General features: G+C 46.3%; 1 protein-coding gene and 1 long non-coding RNA gene across 2 annotated transcripts in view; both read left to right on the top strand.

The window, feature by feature from the left end:
• LOC115548669 (receptor-type tyrosine-protein phosphatase S-like) overlaps positions 1-9213 on the top strand; it is a 68664-nt gene extending 59451 nt beyond the window's left edge. Inside the window, 8 exon segments of the mRNA XM_030363433.1 lie at positions 86-240; positions 1305-1590; positions 2911-3089; positions 3758-3884; positions 4124-4249; positions 4828-4982; positions 5411-5546; positions 6051-9213. Of these exon segments, the coding sequence (XP_030219293.1) occupies positions 86-240; positions 1305-1590; positions 2911-3089; positions 3758-3884; positions 4124-4249; positions 4828-4982; positions 5411-5546; positions 6051-6119 (1233 nt within the window). The 3' untranslated portion in view covers positions 6120-9213.
• A 2753-nt stretch (positions 9214-11966) lies between these two features.
• The window catches only part of LOC115549473 (uncharacterized), a 1654-nt gene continuing 1120 nt past the window's right edge, over positions 11967-12500 (top strand). The window contains exons 1-2 of the long non-coding RNA XR_003977775.1: positions 11967-12031; positions 12286-12359. This is a non-coding gene — a long non-coding RNA (uncharacterized LOC115549473). The remainder of the gene's footprint in view (positions 12032-12285; positions 12360-12500) is intronic.

Genomic DNA, 12500 nt, shown 5'->3' with positions numbered 1-12500 from the left:
TGTGTGTGTGTGTGTGTGTGTGTGTGTCTGTGCGTGTGTGTGTGTGGGTGTGTGTGTGTGTGTGTGTGTGTGTCTGTGCGTGCAGAGCGGGGGCAGCGAGCGGCGGGAGGTGAGACAGTTCCAGTTCACGGCCTGGCCGGACCACGGCGTGCCGGAGTACCCCACCCCCTTCCTCAACTTCCTGCGTCGGGTCAAAGCCTGCAACCCGCCGGACGCCGGGCCAATCATCGCTCACTGCAGGTATTAAACCCCCCCCCCCCCACCCCATCCAAGAACCACGCACACACATACTAAGAACCACACACACAGACACACTAAGAGCCACACACACACAAACACACACACACAAACGCGCGTGCACGCTAAGGCGCATACACATACTCACACACACGCTAAGACACATATACACACACAAAGACCTATTTAAAAAGATGCACATAAACATGAAGACACACACAAAAACACATTCTAAGTACCACACACACACACACAACCACAAAACCAAACACACATGCACACACACACACACACACACACACACACACACACACACACACACACACACACACACACAACATACACAAAGAACCAGAAAAAACTCAATGTTGGCTGGTCTGATAATGCGGCTGGCATTGTCCCAGTGACGAAGCGAGAGGGGAACAGAGTACACATACGACTGTTCATTCATAATTACTGAGACCTTCACCCGGCATGGACAACAATGACTAAGAACCCCAACACAGCTGAATGGTGCTCGCTGCCTGTGAAGGCCCCTCCTATTCACATGGACAGGCCTAAGCTTTACACAGGAGAATAAACACAATACCTACACTTACCCTTAGCCCTGAATAAATAGAACTAGATGATGCACAAAATGAATTATAGTTACATAACTCAACACACAAAGAATCACGCACACAAGCAACTTTCTTTCTGAAACACTACTGCGTCCACTCAGGGGTTTACCTCACCTAAAAACGCTCGACTTCCTTCCTACACTTTCCCTATCTCTGTCCCTCCTACTCTCTTCCTCTTTTTCTCACTGCCTCTCCCTCCTTCCTCTCTCCCACTCTCTCTCTCTTTCACACTACCTCTCTCTTCCACTCTTCATCCCTCCCACTTCCCACCTCTCTCTCTACTTCCGTCTCCATCTCTCATTCTCTCTCTCCTCTCTCATTCTAAATACCTCTCTCTCTCTCTCTCTCTCTCTCTCTCTCTCTCTTTCTCTCTCTCTCTCTCTCTCTCTCTCTCTCTCTCTCTCTCTCTCTCTCTCTCTCTCTCTCTCTCTCTCTCTCCTGGACCAGTGCCGGCGTGGGCCGCACCGGCTGCTTCATCGTCATCGACGCCATGCTGGAGCGCATCCGCCACGAGCGCACCGTGGACGTGTACGGCCACGTCACGCTCATGCGCTCCCAGCGCAACTACATGGTGCAGACGGAGGACCAGTACAGCTTCATCCACGAGTCTCTGCTGGAGGCGGTCGCCTGCGGCAACACGGAGGTGGCCGCGCGGAGCCTCTACTCTTACATGCAGAAGCTCTCGCAGGTGGAGACCGGAGAGCACGTCACCGGCACCGAGCTGGAGTTCAAGGTGAGGGGGGGCTGGGGGGCAAGGTGAGGGGGGCGGGGGGGCAAGGTGAGGGGCGCTGGGGGTGAAGGTGAGGGGGGGAGGGGGCAAGGTGAGGGGGACAGGGGGGCAAGGTGAGGGGGGCGGGGGGGAGGTGAGGGGGGGCAAGGTGAGGGGAGGTGGAGGTCAAGGTTAGGAGGGCTTGGGGTGAAGGTGAGGGGGGCTGGGGGGGAAGGGGAGGTGGAGGTCAAGGTGAGGGGAGTTTGGGGTCAAGGTGAGCTGGAGGTCAAGATTAGAGGAGCAGGAATTCATGAAGAGAGCTGGAGGTCAAGGTGAGGGGAGCTGGAGGTCAAGGTGAGGGGAGCTGGAGGTCAAGGTAGGGAGCTGAAGGTCAAGGTAGGGAGCTGAAGGTCAAGGTGGGGGGAGCTGAAGGTCAAGGTAGGGGGTGAAGGTCAAGGTAGGGAGCTTAAGGTCAAGGTGGGGGAGCTGGAGGTCAAGGTAGGGAGCTGAAGGTCAAGGTAGGGAGCTGGAGGTCAAGGTAGGGGCTGAAGGTCAAGGTAGGGAGCTGGAGGTCAAGGTAGGGAGCTGAAGGTCAAGGTGAGGGAGCTGGAGGTCAAGATTAGAGGAGCAGGAATTCATGAAGGGAGCTGGAGGTCAAGGTGAGGGGAGCTGGAGGTCAAGGTAGGGGGCTGAAGGTCAAGGTAGGGAGCTGAAGGTCAAGGTAGGGAGCTGAAGGTCAAGGTAGGGAGCTGAAGGTCAAGGTAGGGAGCTGGAGGTCAAGGTAGGGAGCTGAAGGTCAAGGTAGGGAGCTGAAGGTCAAGGTGAGGGAGCTGGAGGTCAAGGTAGGGAGCTGGAGGTCAAGGTAGGGAGCTGAAGGTCCAGGTAGGGAGCTGAAGGTCAAGGTGAGGGGAGCTGGAGGTCAAGGTTAGGGGTAGGTGAAGAGGAGGAGGACAGGGGGGAGTTATGGTTACAATAGTATAGGGTTGGCGGTGTGCACTAGGGGGATAGATAAATAAAGTTTTCTTTTCAAATGATCGAAGATAATAAATGTACTATATTGAGCAGACGTTTCTGTACAAAGCCATTTAGGTTCCCCGTGTTAAATGATTTTGACCCAGAGCCCAGACCCAGCCGTATCCCCGCTGGCGAAGCCGTCTGAGCCTAGAGAGCGGCCTGATGGATTGCCTCGGTAGACATTTGTAATAAAATTTTCATGAGGAAAGGCTATATTTAGACGGATTTCAGTCCCAGGAATAGTGTGTGAATGTCACTGTAGCTCTTGCTGTACAACTCGCTCACCTCTCTCCCTTCGCCTTCCCGCCGTCCCCCTCTCCGTCTGTCTAGCGGCTTGCCAACACCAAAGCCCATACGTCCCGCTTTGTGACAGCCAACCTACCGTGCAACAAATTCAAGAACCGCCTGGTGAACATCATGCCCTACGAAACCACGCGCGTGTGCCTCCAGCCAATCCGCGGCCTGGAAGGCTCCGATTACATCAACGCCAGCTACATCGATGGATACAGGTACGGCCGCGTACGCCTAATGCGACCTGAGCCCGCGGGCTTCTCGTGATCACTTGATACGCAAACAGAGTGGAAGGGCTCTCGACGCGGCGCACCCGCCTTGTCACTCGCTGTCAGGCCGGTGGTCCGCGTCGGAGGAGGGGAGCAGTGCGAGCAGCTCTGATGAGAGCTGCACTTCTTTTTGCACATGCACCGCACATGCTCCGGTCTGACTGGCCCTCGGTTTACTTGGTGGGTTGTCTGAAGCCTGACCCACCTTTGGAGGATAAAGAGAGGAAGGTAGATTGTTAGAAAGAGACAGGAGAGGGAGAGGGAGGGAGAGGGAGGGAGAGAGACAGAGAGACCAGAGAGAGACCAGAGAGAGAGAGAGAGAGAGACCAGAGAGAGAGGGAAACCAGAGAGAAGGGAAGATAAAAGCGAGGGGACAGAGAGAACGACAAGGAAAGAAAGAATGGAAGAAGGAAGTTGCTTGCCAACAAGATTGCAGGAAGTAAATACATCGACAGACGGACAGAAGGATGAGAGTGCCAGAGAGGCAGATCAATGGACAGAACAGACTGAGACGTACTTTGTATACTTACGATGGCTCCATTGTCTGTGTGTGTGTGTGTGTGTGTGTGTGTGTGTGTGTGTGTGTGTGTGTGTGTGTGTGTGCCTGTGATTTGTAGGCAGCAGAGAGGGTACATCGCCACCCAGGGTCCGCTGGCTGAGACTACAGAGGACTTCTGGAGGATGCTCTGGGAGCACAATTCCACCATAGTGGTCATGCTCACCAAACTGAGAGAGATGGGCCGGGTATGCGCACACACACACACACACACACACACACACACACACACACACACACACACACACACACACACACACACACACAGTTGCAGACATTCAATATACACAATAAGACACGGTTATAGACCCAAATGCACTTGCAAACCCTCTCACTCTCTTTCACACATGCAGACAATATCCCACACCCCAACCACTGGAGTGTACCCTGACATGTGTTGACCATACTGCTGTGTGTGTTCCTGCAGGAGAAGTGCCACCAGTACTGGCCGGCTGAGCGTTCAGCCAGATACCAGTACTTTGTGGTGGACCCAATGGCCGAGTACAACATGCCGCAGTACATCCTCAGAGAGTTCAAAGTCACCGACGCCCGGGTAGGTACCCTCCACCCAGTGTGTGTGTGTGTGTGTGTGTGTGTGTGTGTGTGTGTGTGTATTCTTGCTTGTACTCACACATGCACTTTGTTTTGTGTCCATGTGTGTTTGAGTGCATATTTTTGTGTTTGTGTCCGTGTGCGTGCGTGCGTGTGTCCGTGTGCGTGTGTGTGTGTGTAGATCTAGATAGACTCAGGTTAGGCCTTCCTGGACTGATGCCCCATTGACAAGATGCTTTATTGATCTCCATTAAAGGGAGTCAGGCAGGCGGAGAGGAGCAGAAAGATGTAATTGCATACTGAGCAGTTGACAAAAGAAAGCTTCGGGCCGTTGGAGATATTAGAGTTAATCTCGGCTACGAGCCCAGTGTCCGATTACAGTAATTATCCTGAAGAAACATGATAGTTAACTTATTTTTCACTCAATGCATTGTCAGGATCTACTTTATCGGTATAAACGAGCACTTAATTAAGACCTAAAAACCCTTAATGTGAGTCGACAAGATACCTTCTTACAGCTCGGATAACATTATCTTGTTTAGTCTTTGCAGTGACTAATCGGCTCCTTGTCTGCTGTAGGATGGCCAATCACGCACAGTCCGTCAGTTCCAGTTCACCGATTGGCCGGAGCAAGGTGTGCCCAAGTCAGGTGAAGGCTTCATCGATTTCATTGGTCAAGTGCACAAAACAAAGGAGCAGTTTGGCCAGGATGGACCAATCAGCGTTCACTGCAGGTAATATCTCATTCCAGTGTAAAGTAACCCACTTATAAGCGCATGTCATACTCTGAAACACAGCACATGTCACACTCAGGTCGGGTCAAATATAAGCTTCTACTTTATACCTAACTCTATAACACATCATGCCCCGAAAAACAAAAACACAAGAAATGTTTCACAGCAACCAAGTCAACCATTTGACACAGCCCTGTATCACAGTTAGAGTCTCAAAGCACTTCCCAGGCCCGCAATACACGACACCTCCGAACCCCTGAGCCCCCCGAAAGGCCGATGAAAAACTCCCTCGAATCCAAGGGAAGAAACCTTGAGAAGGAACACAGACGAGGGATCCCTGCTCAGCAGCCGCTGACAGCTGGGACACAGGGGGGGGGGGTCTGGTATTGTCACAACAACTGCTGATTGTTTGAGTGTGTCGGTCCCAGTGCTGGCGTGGGGCGGACCGGCGTCTTCATCACCCTGAGCATCGTGCTGGAGAGGATGCGGTACGAGGGCGCGGTCGACATCTTCCAGACTGTCAAGATGCTGCGCACGCAGAGGCCCGCCATGGTGCAGACGGAGGTATGTGTCGACAAGGGCTCGGGGTCCTCACACGAGCGTGTTGCACCAATGAAATCACAAAATGGTATGGGGTTTGTTAGCATTGTGCAATTTAAATGGTAAGGGATCACGCGTGAGTTTGATGAATGTTAAATCACAAGTCAAAGTGTATGCAAATGCTAATGATAAGATAAAAGACATCCAAATGAATGACAGCGGAGAGTGATGACAGCTTTGTATAGTTTTGGTACCTTGATTGAAAAAGTCAAGATAATGTCTGGCCGTCCATTCTTAGATTCTGTGTATTTTGCCCCGTTTTGTCACAATCAGCCGTGTCGATTTATATCCAATGACATGTGTCATTGAACAAAAATGATTCACTTGCAGAGGGTAGCATTTGTGAGAATAAGACGGCGGAGAACCAATTGCCTCGCTCCGATTGCCTGTCACGCAGCCATTCATATAGTTTATACGCCGTCGACTCATTCTGTCTCTCTTCAAACCGCCGTGTCCTCCCTCCTTTAGGACGAGTACCAGTTCTGCTACCAGGCGGCGCTGGAATACCTGGGGAGCTTTGACCACTATGCAACATAAATGAAGAGAGAGGGACCAGAAGCACCTCCCCCTCCTCCTCCTTTCCTTTTTCATTTTTTTTTTTTGCTCTGAGGTCACAACAAAACAAGACAGAGAGGGACAGAACGTGGAGAGGAAGAGGAGACCAACCCTTCTTACAATCAAAACCTTCGATTAAGACCAAATTCAATGACGATCGCAAAACAAACAAACAAATGCTCCTGAACTCTCATGTCCAAGGAGCACCCCCCCATCCCGCCCCCCAAAACGTAAACCCAGCGCTCCCAATACAAGCTAGTGGTGGGCTGTGGGACTAACCGTGTACTCAATATACTTACCTCAGTGTTCCAGTGTGAAGGATGTATATTACCCGTGTGTGTTGTGGTCAGCTATCTCCAAGAATCTCCAGGAAATTATAATACTCTACTATGTGTATAAAATAACAACGACAAACTGTAAAAAAAAAAAAATACAAAAAAAACTAACTAGAAAGAGCCTGAATATTTGCTGCACCCTAGATGGGCTTTTTAATCCTCAAAATTTGTATCTATTTATTTGATGTACAAAGAGTTACAAAGTGCAAAGGTCTGTGTGTCTGTGAGTCTGTTTTAGAGGCGTCTGCCGTTGCCACAGATAGTTCAAGGCTTTGTTTCAGCAGATTAAACCACTTTTACGGATTGACTTGCCATCAAGGGGACTGTTTAAAAAAAAGCATGTTATGGATGCTTCTTTTCCCCTCCCCGCCCCCCCGATCCACAGTGCCAAGAGAGAACAACAACGACAACAACACAACGACACACTGGTTGTCAGCAGATCTTTGACATTTTTACGTCCTGTATCCTGAAGAGATGAACACTGGAGTTTGGGTTGGTCCTGGTTGGGCCCCACCTACTAACCACCACTATCCCCGGGAGCATTGAGCCTCACTACAGCAGCGTTTAGAGCCTGCTTTAGCCCCCCCGTGGGGCTGGAGGTTTATAGCTTACTTATACTGTGTGCTACTGTATAGACCTACCGTCCTCCATGCAAAAGCCACTCTTCTATCGAGAACTCATTCTTCGTGTCCGCCAGCAATGGGCTGTGAATAAGTGATACTAACAAAGACACTCATCCGTATATACGTCTTTCCTTGTTTTTTCTTTCACTCTCTTTTCATTCCTTCCTTTCTCCTCTGGTCCCATTCCCGCAGCCACGATCCACGCGGTTGTGCGTTGCGTTACGGTTGTACGATTTCTATGTCTTTGCCTTATAGGTTGAACAGATTTCATCGCTGTGTCTCTCAACATGCTGCTCAACGTTTCACGCTGTTTTATTTCTGTTGTGTGCTTAGCGCGTGGTGTCTCCTCGTGTTGCTTCAGCCGCTGCTGTCGGACATTCTGGCTACAGTGTGATCGGATGTGAACAGCTGGATCAGGCTGATCAATTTATAGAAAATAGTTGGATTCAAAACCAGTGCGAAATGTTACATGATTAAAGTCACAATGTGTATGACTGGGCCCCTCCCAGTGAGCAGGAGGGAGGCTTTCAGAATTTAAAAAGGAGATAACAGTGTTCTGTCCACGCTAACAGGCTGTAATGCTGTGTGACCTGAGCTAGCGTGGCTCGGCTGGCTGAGTGGCGTGAGAGGGAGGAGATTTTAGAAGTGTCGATAGTGAGATAAACACAGAGATTAGTACGGGCTGGCCAGCACTTATTATTTGTGGAATATATCAGTTATAGGGTGTGATTTTATTGATACCGTTTTAGAAATCACTATCGATCAGCATTGACTACATACATGTCCAGGTCATTTAAAGCCACGAGCAAGTTAAAATGTTACACATTGCGACTTTAAGGGTTGTGGTAAGGATAGTGTAAAATAACGTGAAAAAAACTAAACGAAGATTAAACATGATGGTCGGTCTTCAAGTGTCCTCCCTTTTAGCCAATCACAACGGTATGACAGATTGCCACATGATGTCGAATTTACCCCAAAAAAACCTTGTGTACAGAACATCTTCCACTTTAACCTTCTAATCCAGTATACTAAACCGCAAGTCTTTTGATATTGAAAGTTCTTTCATTATTTGGAGATATAATCATCGTCGTTCCAATGTCATTATGAGCAGGACGCGGCTCCAGAACCAAGAACCTCCTGGCAGCGCCGCTGGTTTGTAGATATAGTCCGACATCATCGGACTACTATACAGTACAGAAACATATGCCTGAGCACAAGATATAATGTGAGGTTGGATGTGAAGTAGTTGGTACTGTCGACAAAAGGAAGCCTTATTGTTATAGTTCACTTTTGTCATATTTATTTGATATTTCTTTTTTAAATAAAATATTTATTATCTTTCTATTTTGTTACTTTTTACTTTTATTTATTTATTTATTTTGGGATATCAAATATAACCAACAACATGTTTACTTGTTTATTCGGCAAGCCAATGTTTATGTATTATGTTAGTTTGCTTATTTGGTTTTTCAAGGTCAGTTTTTGGTGCTTTTTTTTATTTGCTTAGTATTTAGTATCCACTCTGTTGAGGGGGCTATTTGATACTGTGTCCTAGTTAGCTACAAATGTATATTAAAATCTAGCTAGATTCATTTTAAAGTTCCCCAGAAGTGGTATAATTCAGCACATTGTTGACCATGGTTAAATGATGATTAAATATAATATTAGATATAGGAAGACAGCGAACATAGTTCTATGAAGCAGAGTAGTGGGTCGGGGTTCAAGCCAGTGCACAACTAACCTTTAGTTTGATGAACCTTTAAAGCACATGCTATACAAGTGATGGTGAAATAAGGCATCCAATTATTTTTGTTCAATGCTCAAAAGTTTTTGTTCATAAAATTTGAAATTATTCTGATATGAAAATTTGTGTGGTCGAAACCCGTCTTGACATTGTGTTGCATATATACAATATGTTATTCGGTTTGAATATCTGATCATGATCGTGTCAACGGATATATTTCGGGCACACGGAGGAAGCATAAAAATCTATCGAGGGACTGACCTTATGAAGACATTCTCCTCGCCTATGTACATGTTATTTCCTTTCAAACCATGGATGTAGATATTGTATCTTGACTTTGTATTAAAAGCAGGATGATTGGATATACAGCACAATGTGTTGTCGATGTCTCTTTTCTTCCATTCATCTGATCGTGTTGAAGTACCGTGTGTGTCCACTGGATGGCGCTGCGCGCTGGTGGCCGCACTCGCTTTATCGCCAGAAGGTTTACAGTGAATTCAGGGGTAAACCGTCACTGGGGCTGGGCGTCCTCCGTGCAAGAGTAAGAGGTAATAAATCAAGGCCAGAGATATGATTCTGGTTACAAATCATTCACAGATTAATTTGTGCACATGATAAAATCAAAGCCTTTTTTGGGAAGAATTGTGTTATTGTAATGATTGTCGCTATTACAGAAGGCATGCATGAAAAAGGGAGGATATTATAGCTTTTTCTGGTAGGCCAGGGGCAGAAGGAAGAATGAACTCTAATACCATTAGCCCCCTTTCTGGATAGAGTTAACCTGTGCCACCATTATTTCTTATGGCCCATAGAAGACATGGGTGTTCTGGTACAATTCCTTCTCGCTTGGCAGTTTATGATCAAGAGATTAAAAGCACCAAGAATGTTGTTCTTCTCAGACAGCATCAGAGCTAGGTGTAATTGATGAAGTGAGAACACTAACGCAAACACGAACACACACACACACGCCGACACACGCAAGATAAATTATATTAGGCCTATACCACAGTCTACGATAGCATACAAATTTAGTTTGACCTTCTCCGTACATTCCATCCATTTTTTTATTCAGATATCGTCAGATAAAATCGAAGCTCTTTCCAGCATGAGGCTTTTGTCTTAAAACAATAAGCAAAGGGTTGTCAGGCAGGCCAGACAACTGTTTGGCAGGTAATTACATGACGCATTAGAGAATCACATTACATTGAAACATGCTTATTACTACAATCGCATGATTATCTTAAGTCTTTATAACAAAAAGTGACAAAACCCTACAACTTCCATAATACGGATGTTACCACCTGATAGTAAATAGACGTAAAAGTAACAATATGTATATCGGCCTGCATTTGAGGCTATTGGCTCTAACATGTAAAACATCTTGGCAGTAGGTGAACTTTGAGTTCACGGGCTTAAATGTAACATATATATATATAGGCCTGCATATTATTCTATTGGTTGACACATCTGAAGCATCTTTGCAGCAGGCCAACCTTGAGTTCTTGGGCATAATTGAAGACACCTACTGTTCCACTCTTTCTGTACTGCAGATCTAGTGTAGCAGTGTTAGTCCGATCATTAATCAGTAATAGGAAATCCCAATCCCTAAAACCAAAACCTAGCCCTAGACCAAACCTTATTGTTAAAAAAATCCTATTGCTATTACTAGTATTTACCATAAGCCTTTGACTAACCATGTCCCTATCCCTAAATTGCTTATAACCCTACCTATTTCTTTATAATTACTTACCATGAGACTGGTTCTATCCCTATATAACTAACCTATTACTACCTTGTTATCTTACTAACATCCTACACCATCTCTGTAATCTCTAAAGTCCATCAAACAAAGAGATGGACTTCAACAAATCAAGGGCGTGACAGCCCTTTATTTTGATAGTTCTTCTGGTTGGAAGTGGGGGCGGCCCCGCCTACTGCCTCATGTGCCAATCTTACAGGTGAGAGATTCCGAGAAACCATATGAATGAATCCACAACTCATAGTGTGTGTTCAATCAGCTTCTGTCGCAACATTGAAGTATGAACAGGCGGTTTTCATTGGACGGCTCTCTGTGAGTATACACATTTATGTGTGCATAAAACTCCATTTGATCAGGTTGTTCCTCTGACAAAACCCTGGTTGTTTATTTGTATAGAAATTTGTAGGATGCTTTGTGTGTTTAGAATATCAGGCTTTTAAATTGGTTTGAATGATTTCTACAGGGAAATGTGTTTGTTGGTTTTTTGATAAGATGTTCTTTATTATAATATGTATTATTAAAGTGATATATTTATTTGATCAAATTTTCTTCTATAACTCCTAGATCAGTGCTGTATATAAAATTATAATAATACAAACCTTCAACTAGATATAGATTTTTCTCAACTATAAAAGGATAGTGTTACATATATTATTGTGTTCTGTATTGTTATTATTATTATTATTATAGTACTTTTCCACTCTCTTTCATTCCTCGATTGGAATGGCTTGTGGTCAACTTATTCAGAGAGGAAAGTTATCCCCACTGGGTAAATGGCTGTGTCTCTTCCCTGTAAACCATCTACCACCCCTTGTCGAGTGTCAGTGTGGGTCTCTTGGTCCGCAGTGGGACCCCCGCGAGCATGCGGAGGAGCGGCCGGGTCCCTTAAAGGGGTCCGACCCACTGCAGGACGCCCATGTGCAGATCAAGGAGCTCCACCACAGCCTCCAGAAGGACCAGCCCTCAGAGGTAAAGGCCTCGGGGCGAGCTGGGGTCCCCCACAGAGCACACTGACACGGGGCCCACAACAGGAAGCCAGCGTCAGGGTACATTTATATAATTGTATAGTTTGATGGCACAAACACGGTATTTCCTTATTAGGTTTTTGGACACATTCCTTCTCCGAGAGTCAAGGGCAAATGTTTGCCATTTCTATCACCATCATAATCACCATCAGTATCACCATCACTATCACCATCACTTTCACCATCGCAATCACTATCACCATCAGTGCAGTGATTAAGGTCCTTTTCTTCTCCTTCTCATTTTCTCTCCTCTCCTTTATCTTCTCTTTCTTCTCATCCTCCTCCTTTTCTGAGTTCTTTTAGTAAAAATAAAACTAATGTCCTGGTATGTTTGTGCTGTTGCCCCACAGGGGATCCTAATATCGGGAGGAAGGCCTTAAACGATTCGACAGGCTTGTGTCCAAAAATGTAAGTAAATACAAGTACTGTTTGTTCTGCTGCCCTTTGGGTATGTATTGCACTCCTAAGCACTCTGTTCGGTTTGTATCCTCGTTAACTGAGTTAACCTCTGTCTGTCGAGTGAGACTGCAACTGTATTCAAAGGCTAGACAAATTAAATTGACCCGACTGAACCGCACCTGATATTTTCCCTGTTTTCTTTATTCAAAGGAATGCTATTATATCATTATGTTATGACATGGTTTCTTTGCGTGTCTCCACAGAGCTTTCAGGAAACACAATTTAATGTTCCACAAGCTGTTTGAAGATATCCCCGAGACGGAGACGCTGACAGCAAGTGAGTGAAAATGAAGCTGGAGGTGTTTCCCTCGACATGAGCGCAGGATAAACCATGACAGTGGGTCTCTGTTCTTTGGGTTTGCACTTCAAACGGGGGCCCTTGCTTTGTAATGAGCTGTTTGTTTTACGCTGATATAAC

This window comes from Gadus morhua, chromosome 8, assembly GCF_902167405.1.
Source record: "Gadus morhua chromosome 8, gadMor3.0, whole genome shotgun sequence".
NCBI classification, from domain to species: domain Eukaryota; kingdom Metazoa; phylum Chordata; class Actinopteri; order Gadiformes; family Gadidae; genus Gadus; species Gadus morhua.
The sequence above is the reverse complement of the archived record's forward strand: the minus strand, read 5'-3'. Positions and strand labels throughout refer to the sequence as shown.